Source organism: Polistes dominula, unplaced genomic scaffold (assembly GCF_049000335.1).
Source record: "Polistes dominula isolate Pdom_NZ unplaced genomic scaffold, Pdom_raw_medaka contig_31, whole genome shotgun sequence".
Lineage (NCBI taxonomy): Eukaryota > Metazoa > Arthropoda > Insecta > Hymenoptera > Vespidae > Polistes > Polistes dominula.
In genome coordinates this window covers 4,119,723-4,144,511 of record NW_028300925.1, presented here as the reverse complement: position 1 = coordinate 4,144,511, position 24,789 = coordinate 4,119,723, and the positions used below count along the sequence as shown (strand labels likewise).

Below are 24,789 nucleotides of genomic sequence, written 5' to 3'. Positions count from 1 at the left end.
CAAATGTATCTTAATTGAAAGTATTATATATTTAATATAATGTATAATATAATAATACGATTGAAATTAATGTAAAAACTAATTCTTTTTACATCGATAAATAATATGTTCAATAAAAATAAAATTAACAGAGCTTTATAAACATATTAAAAATGAATAACTGAATATATTTTACATTCTGTAATATACTTATTATTATTATTTCATAAATCAATTTGATTAGTGTTTCTTTCAATTAGTGAAGTTAATCTCTGTTTATGTTTATGTTCTTTATGTTTTTCTTGAATAGCATGAAAATGATATAATAGATCAATAAAGTTCAATTGTCGTTTATTGGATACTTTACTATTTTTAAGACTCAATGATTTTGTTGCTGGAGGAATTGCAGATAATCGTCGCTGTAAAGTTGCATACGCCTCACTTTGAGGAAGTATCATTAGTAAACCGTACAATACATAAACTAAGTCAATATTATCCTCACTGTCTAATAACTGTAAACGTAAATCTAAAAGAGAAAAATATAAATTATACATATATAATAACGTGTATTAATGTTCAATATATATAATAATGCATAATGTACTCACACGTAAATATAGGTGATTCAATAAGTTGTACTAATTTGTCTATTTCCGTCAAAAATTCAACAGTAACTTCTATATTTTCGCTAGATGATATAAAATTAAGAAAAATATTATCGTATAAGTTTGTCAAAATTATATCAATTGCGTAATCAATTATCAGTAATCAAAGGATACAAAGATTTGATAATATTAAGTGCATGGGGATAAAGTTGTGATAGGAGACACAAAGCTACAGTTGCAACTGGATTATGGCACCAAGATTCATAAAGACATTGGAATAAATCACAACTTTCCTAGATACGACATTGTATACTGTATCAGTTAAAATTATAAACAATATATACTTACAACGTTTATCCTATTTATATACTTACTGAAGAATCCAAATCTTTTAATTTATTTCTTAAATCAAATAATTCAGAACTTGTTAGTAAAATAATGTTTAAAGTTTGTATCATAGTACACGCAAAACTTAAATTCTCTTCATATAACAATATTTTTGCTAATGTTTTATATATATCTTCAGCACTGAGTAATACACACAATTCTCTTATGATAAAAGCACCTCTTTCTTCTAATAAATGTCTATCAGTTGAAAATAGTCTTAATAAATTGACAATAAACTTAGTAAAATATATATTTTGCACTTTATTACGGTAATCAGTTGTAATTGCTTCTGAAGATTTAGAACTTATTATTTCGGCCATTACAACTAAAGTTTGTTGTACTACCTCGTCAGAATTATCACTCAAAGATCTCATTAAAATTGGAAACAATATTTCTATATGATCAAACATTTTATGTGGAATATTTGTAAACAAATGATAAAGCCATTTTAAAACGGCAACTTTAGTTTGAACAGACATGTACATTAAGTGTTTGGTGAGCACTTCTACCAAACTAGACAAATCTAGACTTTCAGCTAGAGAACAACTTTGGTTACCATCTGAAAAGAAAATGTGTCATTGCGATTTATATATGTATTCATTGCAATTAAGCTGTTATTGTAAGTAGTACCTTTAGATTCTTTAGCACAATTGATATTATTTTCATTAATTAAACCTTTATTTGAAACATCTGAATTTTCCATTATTATTAATTTCATTAAATTTGCATTAACTTGAGTTGCAGTTTCTTTAATATTTTTTCTTGTATCTCCATCGTATGCTAAACATGGTAAAACAGCCACAAGTATTCCAGACATGTATGGTAACATAACTGGACCAGAGAGCTGTACAAATTCTTTAATCCAAGTTATCGCTGTTAATTGTAATAGTTCGTCGGTACTTTGAGCATGAGTAATTAATATATTAATCATTCCTGGAAAGTCTACCCTCGCTGGATTCGATTTGATGCTACGTAAAAATTCACCAAGAACTGTATCTGTTGTTTTTTTAATCTCTGGTGTTGGATCCTCTAAAATTCTAAATAATCCATCAAGTATTTCAGGTAAGAATATAATAAAATCCATATTGGGTACAGCATCCAAGACAGATACCCATGCTATAATAAATTGTCTGCCAAATGTATTTTTAGTATAAATGCGTTCTCTTAAAAGTGGCATAAAACCAACTAAATCAAACACACTACTTTCCGTTACAATATCCTAGAATAAAAAGCATATGAAATCAGCATGTAATTATATTGAATGAAATATATGCTAAATATAATAATAATAATAATAATAATAATAATAATAATAATAATAATAATAATAATATATTTAAACAAAATAAAATGATTACCTTCATAAGCCTATCGAGTAACTCTGTCGCAGATTTAACATTTTGCTCCGAATCACATGCTAATTTACTTAAAGCTGCAAAAATATCTGTAAATTGAGGCAACACCGCACCTCTAGCTACTTTGACTACATTATAAAGGCTTTCGCAAGCATAATATCTAACTCTTAAGTCAGAATCAGAGAAGCATGCTATTATTGGATGAATGAGATCTTCGATATATTGGCCAGTATCTTTTCCTAAACCAACAGCTATAGCTGCTAGGCCTATTAAGCCTCCTTTTCTTGTATGTGGATTTTGCGAAGTTGCAAAATCTTGACCAAGAACTTTCAATAATCTCTTTATTTGAACAGTATTATTGTGAGCAGCAAATTCCTTGACCATTCTGTAAATCATATAAACGATCACATTTTAGCGTATCGATTAAATAAATCATACAGTAAATATAACCTCACTTTTCTATTTCTAAAGCAGCTGCTTTGCGCTTTTCATAAATTTTGTCATTCAAAGAACGAACGCACGCTGCACTTAATGGCGCGTAATCTCGTTCTGACATCATTTCTTAATAATTATTAATATAATATCAAATATAACATAAAAATTTATTAGAAGTTTGACAGTTCCTATAACACAAGATTCGAAACACTTTCCTGTCAGTGAAATGTCTCAAGATTATCACTAGTATTATTTTCAGTTGTATCCTTAATCGTATCTCTAGTCATATCACTAGGAATAGTTATATGTCATGATGCATTTCCAAATCGTATTCACTATCAATAAGATGAATAGAGCATAAACGAAATCTATAGATCTTCTTATTGTAGTCAATCTGTGATCTAAAATATTAACAAATGTTAATATTATTGTATAATTATAAGAATTTATTTTTATCAATAAATATCAATAAGTTGTTCATTTCAATTTCGCGCGTTAAATTCTATTTACGTTCTAGTTACCTTTAATGTTGCAGTACTACCAAATCAATAAATTAACATTACATTTCTTTTGTGATAGCTTCAAATCATTTCTTTAAACTAATAAAATTGACAATAAACATTTATTAATCTTATTTCCTGTAAAATTATCAAATTTCTTTATTAATATAATACTTTATATAAAAATGATTTTTTTTCTTTATTAAAATTGTTGTCATTGGTTTATACAACGATCATACTTTTCTGATTGGTCGTATGGTATTATATATGTATAGCCCTATTAGAAATTTCTTCAAAAGTATAGCATGCAGTAGCAACCATTTTTTTTGAAGATTGCTATTTCAATATAATTTATTTGTTATAATCTTTTTAATGTTAAATATCGTTATACAATTTATACAATAGTGAAAAGAAAAACACTTGCATTAAAAGAAGAAAAGAACAACATAACAACTTGAATATCGTAATGAGTTAAATCGTAATTGAGTGTAACATCTGAACATGTTCATATTAAACATGCCCGTGACATTTCTGTGTTGTACAAATTCATATGGAAAACATTTAATAACGAAGTGTTTTTTATAAATAAGCGTCGAACTTATTAAGAAAATTGATAATTTTCATAAAAGAAATATATATATATACATATGTATATATATATACATATACGTATATGTATATATGTATATATAATATAATATAATATAATATATATAACGTATATAATATATATTTATTCGATAATTAAATTCTTATTTAATTATTGTATTGGCATCATTTGTTAAATTACATGACTCTGAATCACTTAGTTGTGTATAATTTTTTGTCTGCTATACATGATTTTATATGACACTCCAAGTGATTCTTTTCGCAATGCATTAGAATTAAATAGTAATTAAGATTACTTCTCGGTACAATAGTACAATTAAACTGGAGAACAATGGCTGGTACATTTGATCAGTATGATAAAACCAGGTATCTGTAAGATTTGAACTTATTTCACGCTTAAAATAAAGATTGAATAAATGATAATCTTTTTAATAACCAAATGCATAACTAATAAAACGAATGATAAATTTAATAATAACTTTCTTGATTGAATGACAGTTTAGATATCATATCAAGTTTTATTATTATTATTTTTATTATTATTATTGTTATTATAATCAAGATGTAATATAATAATGTTAGCCATATAATAATATGGATGATAATGAATTAATTTTGTTTATAGTTGGTACTTTGGCGCTATGTCACGCCAAGATGCTTCTGATTTATTAATGGGAGAAAAAGAAGGTGGAGTTTTTTTAGTACGTGATAGTACATCTATCCATGGAGACTTTGTCCTTTGCGTTCGAGAAGATAGCAAAGTTAGTCATTATATAATTAATAAAATACTACAGGGTGATCAAATATGTTATCGAATTGGTGATCAAATGTTTCCTGATATTCCGCATCTTTTGGCATTTTACAAACTTCATTACCTTGATACGACGCCGTTGATCAGACCTGCACCAAAAAAAACTCAGAAAGTAATTGCGAAATATGATTTTGAGGGTAACGATCCAGATGATTTGCCATTTAGAAAAGGTACATTTATCTTGACGTTTTTGAAAAATGATCAATTAGGATTAAATTATAAATAAGAAATATAACGTGTTATCCTTATAATATTATAGGAGAAATTCTTACTGTGATCTCAAAAGATGAAGAACAGTGGTGGACGGCAAGGAACAGTGTGGGTCAAACTGGATCAGTTCCAGTTCCCTACGTGCAAAAATATGAAGAGGATAGTCATGCTAATACCGAAAATAATACACGATTGGAATCGGGTGGTAATACCTCTGCATCTAATTCCAATTCAATTCCTCCTTCTTTATCACACGTAATATCTCACTCAGAAACAGGATCAGGTACTGCTACACGTAGATCAAATATTCAAAGAACATTACCTGCTTTTGCAAAAGTGAAGCAAGCAAGAGTACCAAATGCATATGATAAAACAGCTCTAAAATTAGAAGTAGGTGATATGATAAAGGTAACAAAAACAAATATAAATGGTCAATGGGAAGGTGAATTGCATGGCAAAGTAGGTCATTTTCCATTTACACATGTAGAATTTGTAGATAATGAAACTGGTGAAGACAACCAAGAAATTTAACATAAATCTTTCGAGTAATGTACAGAGATGTGATCAATGAAGACCACGTTATCACCTCAATTTATTAGTATTGCAGCTATTTTATGTACCAATACAGAGATTGATTTACACTTCTATAGTCATGAAAGCAATATTGATTTTTAGGAATTTTTTTCTCGAATCAAGAATGGTTACACACACACACACACACACACATACATACAAATTTGTAAAACAAGAGAAAGAGAATCACAGAAAATAAAGCCCGCTTGAAACAATCTACCAATTGATAAAACTAAAACTTATATACGCGCTTCATATTTGTATAAATAGACATGTGCTTTATATGAAATTAAAACTTGAATCTTTCAATATTAATTTATAGTATTTAAATTCATTGAAGCAAAAAAAGAAATATACTATTTAAACTAAATATATCAAAATAATTTCATATATGCATAGATACATGTATGTTTACATTTATGTGTGCTCTTAAAAGATATTTAAATAATACCCTTGATAGTGGTTGGTAATAAATGAAAAATAATTGTTTATAAAGTTAAGTTATAGACAAAATTTACAATAAGCTTATATCTATTGTTAGGTAAAAAGTAGCTTAAATATTAAATTCGTAATAAAAGTACATTATTGATTCATATTATATTGTTTTTTAGACTGGTTTTTATGAAATAAAATGTATCTATATTACTAAGTTATACTTTTCTTAAATTAATATCTAAATTTTTCCATGAATTATTATTTTTAGTATATAAATGTATTTTTTAGTCTTTTAATGACTGTTGCAAGATCCATTTAACAAAAATATTTTATTATTCTATTAAATGCTATTGATTCACAATCAATTATGTAAACAAAATTAATATGAATAATATAAAATGAATTTTGGATATAAACTTTGAATTACGATGTTAGTATTATCAAATCTTTTTTTATGGTATTTAGAAAGAAGTTTAAAAAGAATAGAATTTGTGTATAGATAATAGAATGAATATCTTTTATTATATACTTTATGCGCTAAAATATTTAAATGTACAATTTTATTTAGATGTATCCAAAATATCTTTGTGTTGGTACATATATTGTACACTGCTTACTGTTAGTCATAGATCGCGTTCTCAAGCAATGATACACTAATAATGAAAAATGTATTCAATGATGGAAACATGAATTGCATTCAATGTTATATATATATATATCTTTTTTTATCTTTTTAAATGTAAATTTGCGTGGGTTTTTACATTATTACCATAATATTTGCTTTAATATATCTCAAAACTTAAAAGTTCCTAATTATAAGAATACAATTTACTTTTTATGACATCTCTCAAGAATTTATGCTATAAGATATATGCACAACATGTTATATAAAATTAATATTTTTAGAGGCATTTGATATTTCCATCATCATACAATAAATGACCAAGTTCTTCCCAAAAGCATTTACAGTATTAAAAAATAAATAATATTTCTAATTATTGTATCAACAGACGAAATTGATGTATATGAGAACATCTTGAATAGATAAAAGAAAATTCGATTCGATAATATTGTATTTATCGTGTTTCGAATGTACTCAAATTCCATTTTACACATACGGCATTATAATATAAACTTAAATGATTTTGGCTGTAAGTAGAAAAGAAAGGAATACAAAAGGAAATTTCTGTTGTATTATTCACACGACTACCGCTTGTAACGCGCTAATTACTGTTACCGAGAAATATGCTTTTATATATGGTATGAATGGGCGCATGAATACATCAATATAGACTCTACAGCTGGATACTGAGGAGCCTTGCTTAATATGAATATAATTTCAAACAATCTATTATAGCGTATATCAATATATTATATATATAGTAAGTCCCAGGAGTATTCATATCTCGTCACTGTTTATTTAGAATAATCAATATCTTTTTGTAGTATAATATTTCAAAATTCTTATACGCAGTAATGTATTTAAGGATTATTAAACTTTTCAATTGATATCGATTTTATTACGAAAGAACATTTTATTATAAGAGAAGTATAATTTACCATAACTGATAAGAAAATGTTTTTCTCTAATAAAATTTATATCAATTTAAAAGTTTATCAATACTAAAATAGGTTTCTGTGTATACAGATTTTTAAGTTTTGCATTACACAAGCATTTTTAATTTATTGAAAATTTACAAGAAGACTGGGTATGAATACTCCTGGGACTTGCTGTATATAATATATATAATTAGTATATGGTATATATATATATATATATATTTTATATCAATTTAATTTAAGTATTAAGAATTAGTAGCTAAATCAGGACGCACTGAGCACTTTTTTTCAGGCAGCATCATGATTGTGAAAATATAAATGTATAAATTGAAATAAGAAAAATGTGCCATTGTGTACAAACTTTATCTTTAATTATCATAATTTTAATATTACACGGTGCTTAACGTGTATTTTCGTTTTAAGTTATTATACATATATATATAATGATAGACAGAGACAGAGAGAGAGAGAGAGAGAGAGAGAAAGAGAGAGATTATAGAGTTTTATAATTTGAAAAATGTTTCATAGTTTTTCTTTATTTGTTAAATTATCTCATATTGCATTATTAATTACAGTAAGAAATTGATGCCAAACTTTTTGTTATAAAACAACGATTTATATCTAGTGAAGGATGACCTAGATAAAACAATTGAAATATGATAAGATATAATATGTAATGTATATTTTTCTAAACATACACAAACACATTTCATCATTTTTGTTTATAATAAATTAATGTTTTATTAGCAAACAAATGTACTGATAGATTAATGCTGTATAAGGTAGGTAAGTAAGTAATAACGCAATAACATAAAATTTATAATGTATTATTCCATCATTGCATATATCAATAAATGAGATAGATACATCAGATAATAAAATTTATTTTTTAAATTATTATCATTATATTATATTGAATTAAATAAAAAAAAAATTACGAAATATAAATTTCGTATTGATTAATATTGAAAATTAATCAATATTTTATGTTTTCATTCATTTTGATACTAATAATATACGAAAGTAGACAACAAAATATTATGATTAATCAAATATAATATTAAATATAATAAAATTTAGTAGAGTTCTTTAAAAAGATTTGAAAATACTGATATATAATAGAATAAAGGAACTATTCATTTTTTGCTATATACATATATCTGTAGTCTAGAAATTTCATAATATTATATTCATAATAACTTATAAACACAGTTAAAGAAGATATTGGCGATCAATATTGAAAATAACGTAAAATACAATATATATATGTAATGTATCTATATAACACAGAAATTTGTTTACCGTGCTAATTGTGTAATTAACGCAGCGCACATTTCAAAAAATTCCATGGTATGATGACCGGTTGCTTGAGGTGGCGGCAAAGAAGGATCTAAAATATAAATACATTAACATTGCTCATAAATAAAGTCTCAATTAATTGAAGTAACATATATTGATAACATACCTCTGCTAATATCTTCTGTTTCTTCACTGGATAATGATTTAAAGTCTAACAGATAACTCTTACAATCGACTTGATAAAGCTGTAACGACATTTTACTATATCTGCTAGTTAATTGATTTTTTTGTCTAACTTTAACGCTGTACGCATTTATTATCTTCCATTCCTAAATAAGGATTATTTAATGAATTTAAGGATATTGTAAATAATGAAAATATGTAATATCATCAAATGAATTCTTACAAAATTAAGTGCCTTCATTGCACGATAAACTTCATTCATAATATCATTTGGTTTAGATTGCGATCTTATTCCTAAATGCCATTTTGCTCGTTTAACTGGTGTACCTCTATTACCTTGCATTGACACGGATGAACTTAATGAGGACTGTCGTTCTCTTAATGCTATGTTATAAAAATGTTAAAAAAATATAAATGTTATTATAATAATAGTCTATTATATTTAAATATAAATGATAAAAGATGTGAAAATAAGATTCTTTACTCACGAGCAATTCTTTCTGGATGAGGTCTTAATGGACTGTTGTTAGCATCGCTTGGACTAAATGTAACTGGTGGCGGACTAGATGCTACATAAAAGTCTTTTAATTCTGCTTTAGCAGCTTCATCAGCAATTCTTTTATTATCAATGATCAAATGATAAGCAATTGCCAATTGGTCGTGCGGATCACCAGCAAGTAAAGCCGAATGAACTTCTGCTTCCTTTACATTAAACTTTTCGCAAACTTCATTAATGGCATCTATATCGATCACAGAAGAATCCTGTTCTACAGGCGATGGGAATAAATATGATGGCAAATCTTTTTGAAACCATTCGTGTTTCCTGTAATCAAGATATTTATCTGATATTATATGCATATTAATGTTACATCTTTGAATAAAAAATAATAGTTTATATTAAAAAAATAAAAAAATGTATACTTGATATCTTCAATGGTAGCTCTTTTCATAGGATCAACTTGAAGCATATGACATAGTAAACTAACAACACTCTTATTTAAGTATTCCGGTATAGGAAAAATTCCAGCTGTAAAAGACATATATTATCATTTTGAACAGTTTTCAATGACGACGAACATTAATACATATAATTATACATTTAATACGTACATTTTATTTTACGAAATAATGTAGGCACGTGTTCATCATCAAATGGTAATGTACCACAAAGTAAAGCATATAATATAACTCCGCATGACCAAATATCTACTTCAGGGCCGGCATATAATTTTCCAGATATTACTTCGGGTGCAGCATAATTGGGGGAACCACAGGAGGTACGTAAAAATTCTCCATCCATCATCATGTTTGATAATCCTAAATTGATAACAATTGTATGCGATATTATACTTTCTCTTTTCTTATTAATATTATTATTTAATTATCAACATAAAGAAAAATGACTAAGAAAAAAATACCAAAATCTGCTATTTTCACATGAAGATTATGATCTAAAAGAAGATTTTCTGGCTTTAAATCACGATGAACTATCATGTGTCTATGACAATAGTCAACGCCAGAAATAATTTGTTGAAAAAATCTTCGTGCTTCGTGCTCTTTCAATTTTCCATGTTTTACTATGTAATCGAACAACTCTCCTCCAGAGACATATTCCATAATCATAAATATATCCGTTGGTGTGCTTATGACTTGATACCTGTTGTATATCGTAATTAATAAAAGACATGTTATGTTGACAATTATATTTGACATATAACATTCATAAGAAATCAATTATATCTCTAACAATTTAATAATATGAGGATGCCTGAATAGTTTCAAATTCTGTATCTCTCGTCGAATTTTACCCACGACATCTAAACTTTTTATTTTCTGCCGATTTAAAATTTTAACTGCAACTTTATGCTTGGTAAGAACATGTTCTCCAACTGAAAGAATTTCATAAGTCTTAATGATAATTCATTATATATACGTATTATATATGTATATACATACTTTTAACTTTACCAAATGTACCAACGCCTAGAGTTTGTCCTAACGTATAATGACCTATCTTGACAATAGGTTGCGGTTGATTAGTTTGATTTTTATCTGACATTTTAAATTATTTTACATAGGAAGAAACAACAATAATAATAATAAGAATTTTCTTCATTAAACACATGTCACATCTCACCAAATTTTATATAATCTACCTTTCTCCTATAAAGAAATAACATTTGCATATATAATCAGTTATAAAGATAAATAAATGTTATTAATTGTTATGGTTTTAAACATATAATGTACACTATAGAAAATATAGTATATAAGGAAATAATCTACATATATGCATAATAGATTTACTTGAAATTAAATAAGGGATCATATATTATGATGCATTTTACAGAAGACGTATGAGAACTCGTCAATGAACAAAACAATCAATTTATAGAAATCCTTATCGTAAATGTATCGTATAACAAGTGTATCTATCAGAAAAATATATTAAAGAAGAAAAATACAAAATGTTATATATACTCGTTTCACTTGTAAAATATGTGTTTTATAAAAAGAACAATAAGAAATAAAAATGACGGAATATTTAACACTGAAAACTGCGCTACCCCACGTTGTATTTTCAAAGCTATCGATGCTCTATTGGTCACGTAATACTTTGCTTTACATTACGAAAATATCATTTGTAGAAATGCGCATGCGCATGTATACTTATATACATTTCATTCATACCGTTACCGAGCATGCCATGATGATTATATCCACGATTATATCCGTCATTATATCAATATATATGTATATTTAAAAGATTATTATTTAGTAGATATAGATAGAGATAGAGATAAATATGAAATGAAAATAATGCAATTTGTAAATATTTTCAATGAAGTTCACATTCATTTGCAAGTTTATGAGTATACAATAGTTAATAAAATATAATACGTAAACACAATATGCAGAATCATAATTTTTGAAATTGGTTGTTTGCATAGATATTTTATTTACATATAGTACATTTTTTTACTATCATCTTCTTAAATTTACTTATAAAAGAAAAATATTTATCATCCTATTTTTATTTATACATATATTTTTTTCTTTTTTTTGTTTTAGTACTTAGAAGAATTTTATAGGATGATCCCGTGAGTGAAGTGAAAAAATATTTAGATAATATTACAATATACGCACACACATATATAAAATTTATATTATATTAAACATATAATGCATACACGACTATTATTTAATACTGCATAATTACCAATGTATTATTAAAAATAAACAATAAAATAAAGATATAATAATATTAGGTTGTCAAGTCTTAAAAACTAATACAACTATATCATAGTTGTAAGATAGTACATTTTCTTTTATTGAGGAAATAATAATCAGCATAAATATTTGATTGTTTTATGGCATGGTAGAAATTAATATTAAATTAAAATACTTGCTTTTTAAAAACACATTTTCAACACAATCAAAAGATTTTCTTTCTCTTTAAAGACTAGATTATTATTCTTGATCTGAATGATGACACGCATATACTTTCTTATAAGCAGTTTCTAATTCTTTCTGTAGTTCGCTTCTTTCAAGTAGTAGTTGCTCTTTAACTTTTTTCTCGGAATTGAAATCTTCTTCGTTAAACGAAATTTGCATTTTCAAAAGTTCCATTTCGTTTTTCTATACATAAAAAACAAATGAGATTAAATATGAATATCTTATGGTTGTTAAGCACATTTGGCGTGAAAAAAAAATCAAAAAATAAAGAATTGAGTGATGTTTTTGAAGATTCTCTATGTAAAAGAAAAGAGAAATGTAAACTTTGCTTACTTGTATTGTTATTTCTTTAGCTAGTTCTTCCTTGATCATAGTAATTCTTTGAAGAGCACATTCTTTCTCTTCTAATTGAATACGTAAAGCATCGGCCTCTGTAGTCAATTGTTTACAATTACGTTCCAATGCTTCTTTATCCGTTTGTAAAAGTTTTTGATTACTCTCGTGTAATTGACATTGTTTGCACGTTAATTCTTTTTCCTTCTGTAAACTAAAAAGCATTTCTTTCTGTTCCATCAAATATTTCAATTCCATACCCCAACTATTTTTAAGACTATCAAATAACTTCTTTTGTTCGCTCCAAGTTTCTCTTTCTTGCTCTAGGACAGTTTTAATTTCGTTGTATTTTTGCTCATATTCATTTTTTTGTTTTTTTAGTTCAGTTATTTCTTGATAATTGTCCTTAGAAATACTATCTTTCATTAAATTTAATTTAATATTTTCTTCCGACATCATTTGTAACTCGTACAAAATGGAATTATAATCTGAAAATATCTTTTGAAATTGGTTCTGTATTTTAATAAAACATTGCCTATCTTCTATTAATTTCAATTGCTCTTTGTGCAAGGTCTTTTGATAAACAGATAATTTATCTTTATAAATTTGTATTTGATCGAGTTGTAGCGACCAATTTTCTACAGTTGTGCTTGATTCTTTAGGTAATTTTATACCTTCGCAAGCATCTAATATATTTATACACTCTTTGATACATTTTTGAATAGCAGTGTGACGAAAAATTTGTTCTAGGAAACAATTGGTTACTTCCTGCAACATTTCTCCATATTGTTTAATATTTTGAGTAAAGTAATGACTTTGAGGAGAAATGATATGATCTGAAATTTGTTGCATATTAACATTTATAGAACTATGTAACAATTTTATTTCATCTGCAAGCAAATGACCAAGTTCACTTATTTCTTCAACTTGAATATGATTATTCGTGGTGTCATCTTCTTTACATTTTTTTATTTTAAGACTTTGCTCTTTGGGCTTATTAGATATAAGTCTTTGCTCTTCGGGCTTATTTGATATATGATTTTGTTCTTCTGACTCATTTGATGTATGATTTTGCTGCTCTTCGGACTTTGGATCAGATATAAGATTTTGCTCTTTGGACTCATTTATTTGAATATCAAGCTCCTGTGTTGAATTATTATTTTCTTTCAATTGAATATTCATCAAACTTGATAAACTGATATATTTGTCAACATCGTCCGATATTTTAGCACAATTATATTTAAATTTATTTAGTTCATCCGTTAAAGAGGTTATTTTATCTTGTAGGTGATTTAAATTAATAGAATCACCTAATTCTTTAGTAATTGAATAACAAAATTTCTTTATAATCGAATGATTAAATTCTTTTGTATCATCTGTTATTTCGTCAGCATTAACATTCTATAGAAATGATTAATGGTCATTAATTGAAGAGATTAGAATAATAGATATGTTGATTATTTTTATTTGTTAATTGTTAAAAGTAAGTATTTTTCTATCTAATGCGTTTTAACGTTGTATTTATGTGTTGTAATACAATCTTAATTTAAACCAAATGTATTATTTCAGTTTAAACAATTACAACATAACCGTTTATAGAATGTTCACAAATAATAAGATTATAATCTTAGATTCTATTTATTACGATTATTATTTTCGTTGTAGTCCTTGGAAAGTAATATAAACAACAACAACAATCAATAAAAGTTACTGACTAAAACTGATTTTCATAAAGGACAAAGAGTCAGTTTAATATTGAATTTCAAAGATGATGGAGCATTGGACCTATATTAATTAACAATCATTTAATATACATCGAACATTCTAATAATATTTTGAATTGTTTAAACCGAAATGTATATGTTTAAACATACACATATTTTAAAAACTTTCTATTGTAATTACAATGAAGAAAACTAATTGAGAATGAATAGAATGTATAAAAAAGTAGCAGCCATTTCTACATGAATCGTCAATATTAATAGTAAGATAATTTCCAAGTAACTTACAGAAAGTTTTAATTTTAATTCAGCATTCTCTTCTTTAAGCAGTTTGATCAATTGTCTGGTTTCTGTAAACTTTTGCTTGTGATTTTTGTGTACATTCATAACCTCTTCTTGCCATATTGCCAAAGTATTAAATTGTTTTTTCATAGCTATAGTATTTTGTTTTAACGTTTCTTTTAATTTGGCATTCTCTTGCAATAATTCTGTTAACTTTTGCTGTATCTCGGAAGAATTTAAAGATGATATTATTGAATTATAATCCTGCAAAAGAAGTAAACATTATTAAACAAAATGGAACATTAATCAATGATTTAATCAATTTCTAAGATTTTTATCGTACAATAGACATGCATTTCTGTTGAATATCGGTGTATGTTGCAATGGATGATGCTTGAATAGAATCTAACGATTTTTTTCCCAGTATGACAAAAGATAACGTATTGCTGTCATCATCAAGAGAATCTTCTGACTTAGTTAAATCAACTTTTGAAAAGACATTAGTAGATACAGGTTCATCCAATTTAAATCTGGGTTTGCCATTGTCAATTACAAAACCAAGGCTTCCGAAATCGCTTTTGGATACTAAATTAGATGCATTACTAACATCAACGAAATCAGATGAATCGTTTTGTTTTGGTGAATCCATGTTTCAGTCCTTAAATAAATCCAACTGTAATTACACAATTAAATCTAAATTAGAAGATAGATGTAATAGAAATAATATGGATGGATGAAATTTGCTCAACAGCTACCAGTAGAAATGACAAGTACAAAATTATTAAATTATAGATAAACAATAATTGACTGTAAATAATAAAAATAATGAATTACATTGCATCAATAGCTGCTTCGAATAAATATGATACGAACGATGTAATATATATAATACGATATAATACGTTACAATACGGCATATATCAACGTTTCTTTTTAAACGTTTTACATGATTTTAAAAACTTCAAACTTAAATAGAATATTTACAAGAATAAGTCATAATAATTAAAAAATAAGATATGTGTGTGGGTGGGTGTGCACGTGTGTTACGTTTTGATTGTAATTAAGCGAAATGTTTACTATGATATAATATATTTACGTACAAGCAAAAGAAAATATAGTTTCCTAGATAAGTGGATTTGATTATGATCAATGGCAATCCTCCGTAACGTCATTGTTAAAGAAGTTACAGATGGAACAGATAGAGTCTGTTCTCTGGTTTTTAAGAGGCGAATCACTATCCTAAAGGCTGATACACATATTATTTTACACCAATTAAAATGCAGGAACATTCATTTATTTTAGTGTCCTTTCTTGATATTTCAAATGCATCTCGATTGTAGAAACGTGACGTTTTACGTTTTATACAGTTTTATACAGTTTTATATATTATAGAAATAAATGGAAAATGACTAGAACGAGAAGAAGAACAGTTAACGAATATTATTCTAGTGTCGAGTGAATGTATCTAATAAAATATAACATACATACATATATGTATCTCCGTTTATGAATTTTGAATATGCATAGTTTAGAGGTTATATTTATTCGCGTTTTATCATTTTAAACGTTATACGTATTTTGTATTAATATTATGTATTATTATGTATTCTTATGTATTGTTATTATCCTCTTATTAAGATCTAATCAGATAAAGTATATGCAGTTTTAACGGTGTACTTTACGTATAGATAAGGTTTTATGAAAAGATAAAACACAACAAATGAATGAAAACTTATAAAGATGTACACTTTAAGATCTCTTATTCATATTTGTTTAAATAAAAATTTGACAAAGGCGTATAATGATATTTACATAAAGCATAGAAAGATAGAATCATCGGTATGCAAAATTGTATGTAAATTTAAGCATACTTCAGAAGAATTGAGATTAATTGAAAGTGACGAAGAAAAAGAAGCGTACAAAGTTATTTCTAATCAATACCTAGGAGTGATAGCTGGTGGGCATAAAGTTTTTCTATTGCAACCATATATAAAATGGGGTAAAGATAAAAAAAGAAACACCAGTCCTGAATTGCAAATGGCTGAATCTGTAGCACTCGTAGAAACTTTATTGTATTGGAACGTAATAGATAAAGCGTTTGCTCCCTTGCTATCATTTAAAAAGAAAAGTTTATTGGGTCCGGGTGGACTCGACAATCTTGTGAAAACAATTAAACAAAACGAACAAATAACAGCTGTATTCGTTAGTATAAATTTGTTAAAACACGTACAAAGAATAGAACTTCAAAATATTTTAGGTTTGCCTGTTTATGATCGATATTCAATAATTATCCATATATTTCGTCAACATGCTAAAACGCCTGAAGCACTATTACAGGTAGCTTTGGCCGAATTGCCATATATTTGGAAGAAAATGGGTGAACTTTATGAACAACACAGCGGTCAAATTAATTTTGAGGAAAATAGGAAAAAAATGTTGAAAGCTCGTGAATCTAAATTAAAAAAAGCATTAGACAAATTAAAGGAAATTAGGAAAGGCAGTAGAAATCGGAGAAAAAATTATGATTTTCCAAGCATTGCTGTTGTTGGATATACGAATGCTGGAAAGACGTCTTTAATCAAAATCTTATCAGGAGATGAAAATTTGAAACCAAGGAATCAACTGTTTGCCACATTGGATACTATTTCTTACCAAGGTTTACTACCATCTAAGCAGAAGGTCTTATATATAGATACCATAGGTTTTATTCAAGATGTACCAGAAATGTTATTAGCGCCTTTTATGGTTACTCTTGAAGATGCTTTAATCTCTGTACGTATCGTTTTTTTAAATATCATTTTTATAGAGTTATAGTTATACCAGTTATACAGTTACTAATAATACATGTTGTAGGATGTTATCATACATATTTACGATGTTAGTCATCCCGACGCGAAGGCACAATTTCAACACGTAGAAGAAATAATAAGACCTATGTTAACTGAACGACAATCGGTAATACGCGTAGCTAATAAATGTGATCTTATTGAAAAGTTTGATATACATGAAGATATGATTGCTATTTCATGTAAAGAGTCAACAGGTAAACTTGCAAAATCATTAACATTAACATTTTAATCATAATTGACATTTTATTTATTTCTCTATAATGTTTACAGGTATTAATGAATTAAAATTAAAATTAGAAGAAGAAGTTGTCAAGGCAACTGGAAAGTCATTGAAACGTATTAGAGTAGAATCTGGTAGTTTAGCATCAACTTGGTTACATAAGTGGACGACGGTAATAAATTCAGAAACAGACCCTAACAATCCTCAATACATAATTCTTGACGTTTTAGCTACCGATTTAATGATAAATGATTTTAAGCGATTTTTAAAACAATAAAATCCATTACAATGTGGAGACACTTAAGAATACACGCGCGCACACGCACACGCATACACAAATATTATATATAATTATCCGATAGGCATTTGTTATATCGAAAGATTGTCTTTTGTAACACGTGGTGAGCACGTGTCTTCCGTTGAGCGGTTATTTCCAAGAGCAGATGTGTATGGTTAGCGTGCGCAACATTTGAAATAATAAATCAAGAAGTCTGTCCGTTGAGTAGGATTAACCCTACAAAAATCTACCCTCATTATTTTTCCTTAAAAATAAAATGACAATTTTAAAGCATATTTTATTTTTCAACAATTCGTTTCGATATGTATATATTTTCGTGGAATAATAAAAACTCTAAGAGAGAGAGAGAGAGAGAGAGAGAGAGAGAGAGAGAGAGAGAGAGAGAGAGAGAGAGAGAGAGAGAGAGAGAGAGAGAGTGAGTGAGTATCGGAAACGCTTTGATCGAATTACCACAATGCGTGAAGCATCTATCACAAACGTATCCTGTTCGTTATAGGAACGATAAAAAGGGATAATATCGAGCAGTTGTTATACAGTTGTGTATAATCTATACACGATGTCCGTTTAAAATATATGAGTTAGTTATATCGTTTGATTTTTCTTCTTTTTTACTTCTACTCCTCTTTCCAATTATGATTTACTTTGTAATCAAAAAAGTGACATTTATCGATTAAAAACTTTGTCAATAATATATTTTTATATATTTTTTTTTTGTTCAGTAATCGTTTTATACTTTTATAAAAGCAGTTCCGTTGTCGATTTTATTTCATAAATTGAAGCGCATTTTAAAAGAAACCAATAAAAATCAAGCGATACAATGTATATGCCTCTATGAATGTATTATCAGTATTTCTCTCACACATATAAATGTCCGTCCGTCCGTCCGTCCGTCCGTTTTCCTGCTGCTGTAATGAAATATAGACGACTTTTTAATCTAAATACTAGAATAGAATAAGAACGGGGTATTTATTTTTTAGAGTGTAAATTTAGGAAAAATGTTTGTTTTTTTTTTTATAAGGTAACAAATTTCATTCGTAATTTATAATTTATTTTTACATTGAGTTTATAATGATTATTTAACACGTTAAAAGACATTTCTTAATATAATAAAGTAATATTTCTCTTTCCGAGAATATTTTCGACCTGACGAAAAGATACCAGAAAAAAAGAAAGAAAGAGAGGGAGATAGATGAAAATTCGGTGAAGAGTAAACGAGATAAGAAAAGTTCGTTACATTTGGTTCAGTCTACCAAGAGTCGTTTGATATATGAGCCTTAGAAAAGGATTCAAGCTTTAATTATTAGACCTTATCGCGGAATTTGATAAACAATCGTAGAAATACTTCGTAGCAGTGCTTGTGGAAAAAAAAAAGAAAAAAGAAAAACATAACCTTCTGTAGAGAGATATTAGTTTAATTATCTTTTCGTCTTTTTGAAAGAGCCAACTTAATTTATTTCAACTCTGTTTTTTTTCGAAATTTCTGGCTTTTTCAACTTTAATGATAATCTTTACAATTAGTAAAGAGTTTAGGATAGAATTGATTTGATTAGCCAATCAACAATTATTTCAACCATTATTTGAAATAAATGAAAATAATCGGATCGCATTATAAAGAAAATGGAAATATAATTATTGTATAATAATAGGACCGGGGGGTCGTCGTTTAAACGTTATTAATATTCATTATCTCGCGATTGATATGCGCTTTTCGCAGTCTGTGTTTTGTTTTGGAACGTCGCTAATTCAGAGCTTCGTCTCGATTACGTCATAGGCAGAAACAGTCGCATCAATAATTTCGGGGGTCCTTGCAAAATTTCGAAAGCAAGGAAAGACTCCTTTAGGAGCCTGGAGCGAGTGGCGAACGACAACGTTAATGTTGAGGTACACAGCAGTCAAACTTGGCCTCCTACGTATTTCCAACCGTGCAAGGACTACGACGATGCACTTTGCATGTTGCCTAGATTATTAAAGCAAAGCGAGTGAAACCTAATTATCGTGTACACTACGACCGCCAACCATCTCTTTCTCTCTCTCTCTCTCTCCCTCTCTCTCTCCATATATATATATATTCTCTGACTTTGGTCGAACGATTAATTTTCAACGCTTTCATACTGTTTACTTATGTAACAACCTAACGACTAGGCGTTATCATAGTTGTCTCGACAATCTATCGTATGACGGATTGTTGTTTATTTTTCCTTCTTTCTCTTCGCATGACCCACATAGTAGGAGCATAGCACGTGTTTCCACGTCAATAAATCTTTAAATGAGAAGAATCAGCTGATCGAAAGACAAGTCGATTATGATGTGATGCACGTATAATAAATTTCCGGATATAAGAGTTGTGGAACAATATCTAGTTAAATGTAATACTTATCTAATATACGTTTAACTTTGATCTTATGGACTCGCTAACGATCCAGCCTTGAACAATCCTATTTTCGGCGTACGTAAATATATAGATAAATATGTAGATAAATATGTACATATGATATGTAGATATATTTTGTTTCTTGAAGAGAAGACGGAACTTGTGCTTGAACTTGATATTAGTAATGCCCACGTGATTTATATCAAGATTATTCTAGAGCGATCGATCGATCACAAATATATAGTTGTAAGCGTTTAATAGAAATTTGCTTCGTTGTTAATAATTACGATCATCGGTAAGTATAAGAAACAATTTTCAGGAGATCCCGGTAGTTAATATTACTTACGTCGTAAAGTTTATTAAACGATATTGTAAGACAATACACAAGTACTGTCGAAATAATTGCTAGCGTACTTCCTACGAAGCTTGTTTAGTAGGTAGTTTCGAAGGAAGTGTAATCGATCTATCTAACTACCTATCGCATCGCCCCTATTTCAGGGAAGAATTATGATTGTTATATAGAAGACATACTAAAAGACACATATTAGTCCACTATATGATAATGAATATCTTTCTACTTTGACAGTAATACAAAGGACAAAGAAGGAGAGAAATATAACGTATTAATAAAAATGTATTCTTTTGATGAACGATGTAATGTTTAATTATGAAAAACACGGTAAAAAAAATATTTCGCGATTGGAATTGATTCGCTTATAAAGACAACTCGAATAGACGACCAATAGAATCGTTAATAGAGATGAAGGCGAGATGGAAGGCGAGATGGAAGGCGCATTTGTTAGATGCAGTAAACGTTAGTTTCGTGCTTTAACTACAAAGCTGAAGCTTAACCGATACTATTGTAGGGCAGCTCTGACTAACGAACGTTGATCGACAAGAGAGAGAGAGAGAGAGAGAGAGAGAGAGAGAGACAGAGAGAGAGAAGAGAACGAGAAGAGAACGAGAAGAGAACGAGACTCAGGGTAATATAATGATTGGTCGTCGCGCTGATTTGGACGCTGTTACAGACTCAATTACGCGCCGCGGAACATGCGTCTCTGATATATTTTCCTCTCCAACTCTGTCTCTCTTTCTCTCTATCTCTTTCTCTGGCACGGTAGAACTTTGATCCCTAGCGTGTCGGCGGTCCCAGAATGAAATTAAACGGACTATGCGAGCAAATAACGAAAATTAGCGTCCAGTGGCTTGATTTTTATAGCTAGCTTTTACAAAAGGTCAAATAAAAATGAAAACTCTTTTGCGAACGTACAAGTAACTTTGGAAATTTCTTCCAAATGTTCCCTCTTAGTATAGATAGAATCCATTAAAACGATGAAAAATTGTTTTGCGATGATCCGAGCATATAATGGCTAGTATTACGAGGTTATTACGAAGGAGTATGAGTACCGAGAGTCTTACAACCGCATCGTCTTTTCTTCTTATCGTAAGGAAAGATCGCAAAACTCATTCTTCCCTTATTTCACGACGGAGGAGAAGAATTCTTTGCCCTCGTCTATTTTAACGATTCTACTTATTTCAGTAAGGTCGATTTGGCCGAAAATAAAGTACCTACAATTAGATACGTATTGTTATTCCGCCACGTTATCGAGTTTGATGGTGAGTTAGATAGGCAGATTGATCAAGGGATTGTTAGTAATTAATTGGCTTGTCGATGCACTCAATTGCTTACAATTGCGTATTATCTTATCAAGAGAAAAGCAAATCTCTAAACACAAACTAAATCTCAGTAGTAATAAGCATTCATCGTTTAGGTGGTGCTCACGTCGCACAAGGCACATCTTTCGTCCTAATACGTTCATCTTTTTAATACGACCTTTGTAAAGTACATGCTTTTATATAAGGACGGCTATTCTCAGAAGAAGAGGAAGAAGAAGAAGAAGAAGATTCAACTCTCGACACCGCCAAGAAATTCTAACGATCGAGGTCCGCAGGTTAATTGCGGCTTCTCGAACGCGTGCGTACATCCGCTCGAGGACTCTTGCGACTCCGAAGGGGCCGTCGTGGGGAGGGGCCCCAAGGGAGCCCCGCGTTATTTCCTCCTTTTTCCTTTCAATCATTGCTCTTTCGGTCTTCTTCGTTAATATTTTTCTTTTATCGTATATCTCCTTTTTATTCTCTTTCTTGTTTATTTATTTAAATCTTTAGTATACTTTTTACAAAGGAATGAAATGAAAATTTCTGCCTCTTCTCGAGCTCTTTTCTTTTTCTTTCTTTAAATTCGTTCCAAAAATGATCTTTAATATAAGAGAAATTCGACTCGCTCCAAATCTCAGCCCTTTTACCGCGAAAAATCGGTAAAAAAAGTCTGTATTCCAGGTGAATTTATTTCTAACGATACGAATAAATAAACGATGCTCCTCCAATCGATTCAGGCAAGCTCGAAAAGCGCGACGAGTGGTACACTATCATATGAAAGGCGGATCATTAAAGTTTTTCGGTCGCTTACACCTGTTAGTAACGCGTGCTGCTTCATCGTAGTCATCAGGATCGTGTCTGTTCCGTTCTTTGATATTAAGGGTGACCGATTTTAATCAAAGCACCCACGAAATAGCATCGCAATTCGAAAAATATTCCTCGATTTTTCTTATTTACATTAAAAACAATTGAAACAATCCTTTTTTCATAAATGACCCGTTAACGAAACAAAATATTCTTCAAACTTTTCCTTCCACATGAAGTTTATCGGGTCTTTTTTATACTAAAAACTATAGAAAAACATTAGATATTTATTAAAAAATCGTAATACACCAATTAGGGAAGAGAGTTAGCAGCATCGGTTACGTGCCTGAGCGGGAGCGTACGTAATTGGTTGGATAGCGGGCGTGGGAGGTTGGAAGGGCAAGGAACAACGTCATTAAAGAAGACAGTAATATCGTGTGCTGGGGTTGGGCAAAAAGTGTCGAGACGGTTAGTAGATTTGTTCGGCGCGAGGGTAGCCGGTGGCGCTTCGTTGCTGCGTGTGCGCCACAGGGGGAGAGAGAACAAGAGAAAGGAACAGGAACGGGAACGGGAACGGGAACGCGAACGGGAACGGGAACGAGGGTATCCCTGCTTGGCATAGCCCAGTCGAGTCCCGTGAGTCCGGGCAAGCACGGTGCTCTGTGTCTCTTTTACCGTAGGTGGTGTGGTGGTGGTGGTGGTGGTGGCGGTGGTGGTGGTGGTGGTGTGGTACGCGCGCGGTGATGGTGTAGGCGTCGTCCGGGATAGAGAGAGAGAGAGAGAGAGAGAGAGAGAGAGAGTAAAAAAGGGGGGGTGGTGGGAAGGAAGAAGAGAGAGATCGGAGCCGCCATCCTACGGAGGAAACGACGAGACGTCGTCGTCGTCGTCGTCGCCGTCGTCGTCGTCGCCGTCGTCGTCGTCGTCGTCGTCGTTGTTTCCAAAACTTTTGGTTTGTTCGTCGTCTTGTGACACACCTTCTTACGCGAGTGTACTTTTTTTTCGTTGCAAAGTAAAATATTTCGCGACATATATTCTTCTTCTTCTTCTCTAAGAAAGAGGGGTGTAGGAGGGTGAAGAAGAGTGAAGGAGGGTGAAGGAGGGTGAAGGTCTTTGTCGAGGACAAAAGAGAGGGAAAGTAAATTTAGGAGAATGTGAACATTATATTGGTAGATAGATGTTTTTTGATAAAGGGAGAAAGTGTGATTCTATTGACATAGAGATATAGGAAGAACAATATATGGAGTTGGAGCGAAAGAAGGAGAACCGGCGTGCGTAAGCACGCTTTGAAGAAATTCAAAGGGGTGGCCAAGGCGCTCTCGGAGTCGGCGATAAAAGGGGGCGGCGGGGCCAAAGCTGTCACTTCGATCGCCATTTTAGCAGCGAGGCGGTGAGATCCCCCGACAAATCGAAGCACCCTGCTACCGGACCTAGTCACCACTGGACCCGTTGTCAAAGAATACGACGAAACAAGGACCGAAGGAAGAATAGGAACGAACCCGGCCGGTAAGCGTGAAACTAAAAAAACTGTGAGCGAATGACAAAGTGCGAGAGAGGGAGGAAGGGAGGGAGAGAGAGCGAGCCAGCAAGGGTTCGCCGCCCCTAACCTCGATGTCGCGCGACCCTTTCTCCACCCTCGCTCTTCGCGCCCCCTCTCTTCTTTTAGAGAGAAGCTTTAGGGGTAGAAAAGGCGCCGAATTTGAATTGCTCAATCCATGGAATCTAAAGGATTAGTAACGATTGTGCTCTCGTCGATGGCTCGTCTTTTAGTTTAATCTATTCCATGTTTTTCCTTGTTTTTTTCTTGTCTAGCTAAAATATCGACAGTGATATTTTGTTGATACATGAGATAATCGAAATA

The 24,789-nt window shown here is 30.0% G+C and overlaps 6 protein-coding genes across 8 annotated transcripts in view; 3 read left to right on the top strand and 3 right to left on the bottom strand.

The window, feature by feature from the left end:
• Nucleotides 1–10: 10 nt before the first annotated feature.
• Nucleotides 11–2,986, bottom strand: LOC107073966 (protein VAC14 homolog). The gene is made up of 7 exons (XM_015334950.2): nucleotides 2,782–2,986; nucleotides 2,330–2,711; nucleotides 1,602–2,190; nucleotides 959–1,530; nucleotides 759–877; nucleotides 588–667; nucleotides 11–505 (listed from the first exon to the last, which is right to left on the bottom strand). Exons 1-7 carry the CDS (start codon nucleotides 2,883–2,885, stop codon nucleotides 204–206), a joined length of 2,148 nt encoding a protein of 715 aa, XP_015190436.1. The 5' UTR covers nucleotides 2,886–2,986; the 3' UTR covers nucleotides 11–203.
• Nucleotides 2,987–3,548: 562 nt separating this feature from the next.
• Nucleotides 3,549–5,476, top strand: Crk (Crk proto-oncogene, adaptor protein). The gene is made up of 3 exons (XM_015334847.2): nucleotides 3,549–4,236; nucleotides 4,496–4,851; nucleotides 4,941–5,476. Exons 1-3 carry the CDS (start codon nucleotides 4,202–4,204, stop codon nucleotides 5,420–5,422), a joined length of 873 nt encoding a protein of 290 aa, XP_015190333.1. The 5' UTR covers nucleotides 3,549–4,201; the 3' UTR covers nucleotides 5,423–5,476.
• A 3,151-nt stretch (nucleotides 5,477–8,627) lies between these two features.
• AMPKalpha (AMP-activated protein kinase alpha subunit) lies at nucleotides 8,628–11,539 on the bottom strand. Its single transcript, XM_015334845.2, has 10 exons — nucleotides 11,249–11,539; nucleotides 10,898–11,104; nucleotides 10,689–10,830; nucleotides 10,360–10,598; nucleotides 10,052–10,258; nucleotides 9,863–9,968; nucleotides 9,430–9,764; nucleotides 9,165–9,325; nucleotides 8,925–9,087; nucleotides 8,628–8,849 (listed from the first exon to the last, which is right to left on the bottom strand). Exons 2-10 carry the CDS (start codon nucleotides 10,998–11,000, stop codon nucleotides 8,758–8,760), a joined length of 1,548 nt encoding a protein of 515 aa, XP_015190331.2. The 5' UTR covers nucleotides 11,001–11,104; nucleotides 11,249–11,539; the 3' UTR covers nucleotides 8,628–8,757.
• A 552-nt stretch (nucleotides 11,540–12,091) lies between these two features.
• LOC107073912 (uncharacterized) lies at nucleotides 12,092–15,967 on the bottom strand. 2 transcript variants are annotated; one of them, XM_015334843.2, is made up of 5 exons: nucleotides 15,834–15,967; nucleotides 15,077–15,406; nucleotides 14,740–14,997; nucleotides 12,731–14,131; nucleotides 12,092–12,580 (listed from the first exon to the last, which is right to left on the bottom strand). In XM_015334843.2, exons 2-5 carry the CDS (start codon nucleotides 15,380–15,382, stop codon nucleotides 12,413–12,415), a joined length of 2,133 nt encoding a protein of 710 aa, XP_015190329.2. In that variant the 5' UTR covers nucleotides 15,383–15,406; nucleotides 15,834–15,967; the 3' UTR covers nucleotides 12,092–12,412. The 2 variants fall into 2 exon arrangements, with proteins under 2 accessions (XP_015190329.2, XP_015190330.2); XM_015334844.2 differs by lacking the exon at nucleotides 15,834–15,967 and adding an exon at nucleotides 15,568–15,808.
• A 112-nt stretch (nucleotides 15,968–16,079) lies between these two features.
• Nucleotides 16,080–18,692, top strand: LOC107073914 (putative GTP-binding protein 6). Its single transcript, XM_015334846.2, has 3 exons — nucleotides 16,080–17,505; nucleotides 17,587–17,776; nucleotides 17,853–18,692. Exons 1-3 carry the CDS (start codon nucleotides 16,474–16,476, stop codon nucleotides 18,077–18,079), a joined length of 1,449 nt encoding a protein of 482 aa, XP_015190332.2. The 5' UTR covers nucleotides 16,080–16,473; the 3' UTR covers nucleotides 18,080–18,692.
• A 4,620-nt stretch (nucleotides 18,693–23,312) lies between these two features.
• PlexA (plexin A) overlaps nucleotides 23,313–24,789 on the top strand; it is a 137,370-nt gene continuing 135,893 nt past the window's right edge. For both annotated transcript variants that reach the window (XM_089170966.1, XM_089170965.1), the window contains exon 1: nucleotides 23,313–24,434. The gene's annotated coding sequence lies outside the window, so the exon portion shown is untranslated. The remainder of the gene's footprint in view (nucleotides 24,435–24,789) is intronic.

Coding starts and splice junctions, on each gene's coding strand:
- LOC107073912 (XM_015334843.2), bottom strand. CDS start 15,382: ATGGATTCACCAAAACAAAACGATTCATCTGATTTCGTTGATGTTAGT. Junction 14,998..15,076: donor AACAGAAATGCATGTCTATT/GTACGATAAAAA, acceptor CTTCTTTTGCAG/GATTATAATTCAATAATATC. Junction 14,132..14,739: donor AATTAAAATTAAAACTTTCT/GTAAGTTACTTG, acceptor TCATTTCTATAG/AATGTTAATGCTGACGAAAT.
- LOC107073966 (XM_015334950.2), bottom strand. CDS start 2,885: ATGATGTCAGAACGAGATTACGCGCCATTAAGTGCAGCGTGCGTTCGT. Junction 2,712..2,781: donor GCTGCTTTAGAAATAGAAAA/GTGAGGTTATAT, acceptor TATGATTTACAG/AATGGTCAAGGAATTTGCTG. Junction 668..758: donor CTTAATATTATCAAATCTTT/GTATCCTTTGAT, acceptor TATATCATCTAG/CGAAAATATAGAAGTTACTG.
- LOC107073914 (XM_015334846.2), top strand. CDS start 16,474: ATGTACACTTTAAGATCTCTTATTCATATTTGTTTAAATAAAAATTTG. Junction 17,506..17,586: donor TTGAAGATGCTTTAATCTCT/GTACGTATCGTT, acceptor TACATGTTGTAG/GATGTTATCATACATATTTA. Junction 17,777..17,852: donor TTCATGTAAAGAGTCAACAG/GTAAACTTGCAA, acceptor TAATGTTTACAG/GTATTAATGAATTAAAATTA.
- Crk (XM_015334847.2), top strand. CDS start 4,202: ATGGCTGGTACATTTGATCAGTATGATAAAACCAG. Junction 4,237..4,495: donor GATCAGTATGATAAAACCAG/GTATCTGTAAGA, acceptor TTTTGTTTATAG/TTGGTACTTTGGCGCTATGT. Junction 4,852..4,940: donor TGATTTGCCATTTAGAAAAG/GTACATTTATCT, acceptor ATAATATTATAG/GAGAAATTCTTACTGTGATC.
- AMPKalpha (XM_015334845.2), bottom strand. CDS start 11,000: ATGTCAGATAAAAATCAAACTAATCAACCGCAACCTATTGTCAAGATA. Junction 10,259..10,359: donor TGTGAAAATAGCAGATTTTG/GTATTTTTTTCT, acceptor TTATCAATTTAG/GATTATCAAACATGATGATG. Junction 9,088..9,164: donor CAATGAAGGCACTTAATTTT/GTAAGAATTCAT, acceptor ATCCTTATTTAG/GAATGGAAGATAATAAATGC.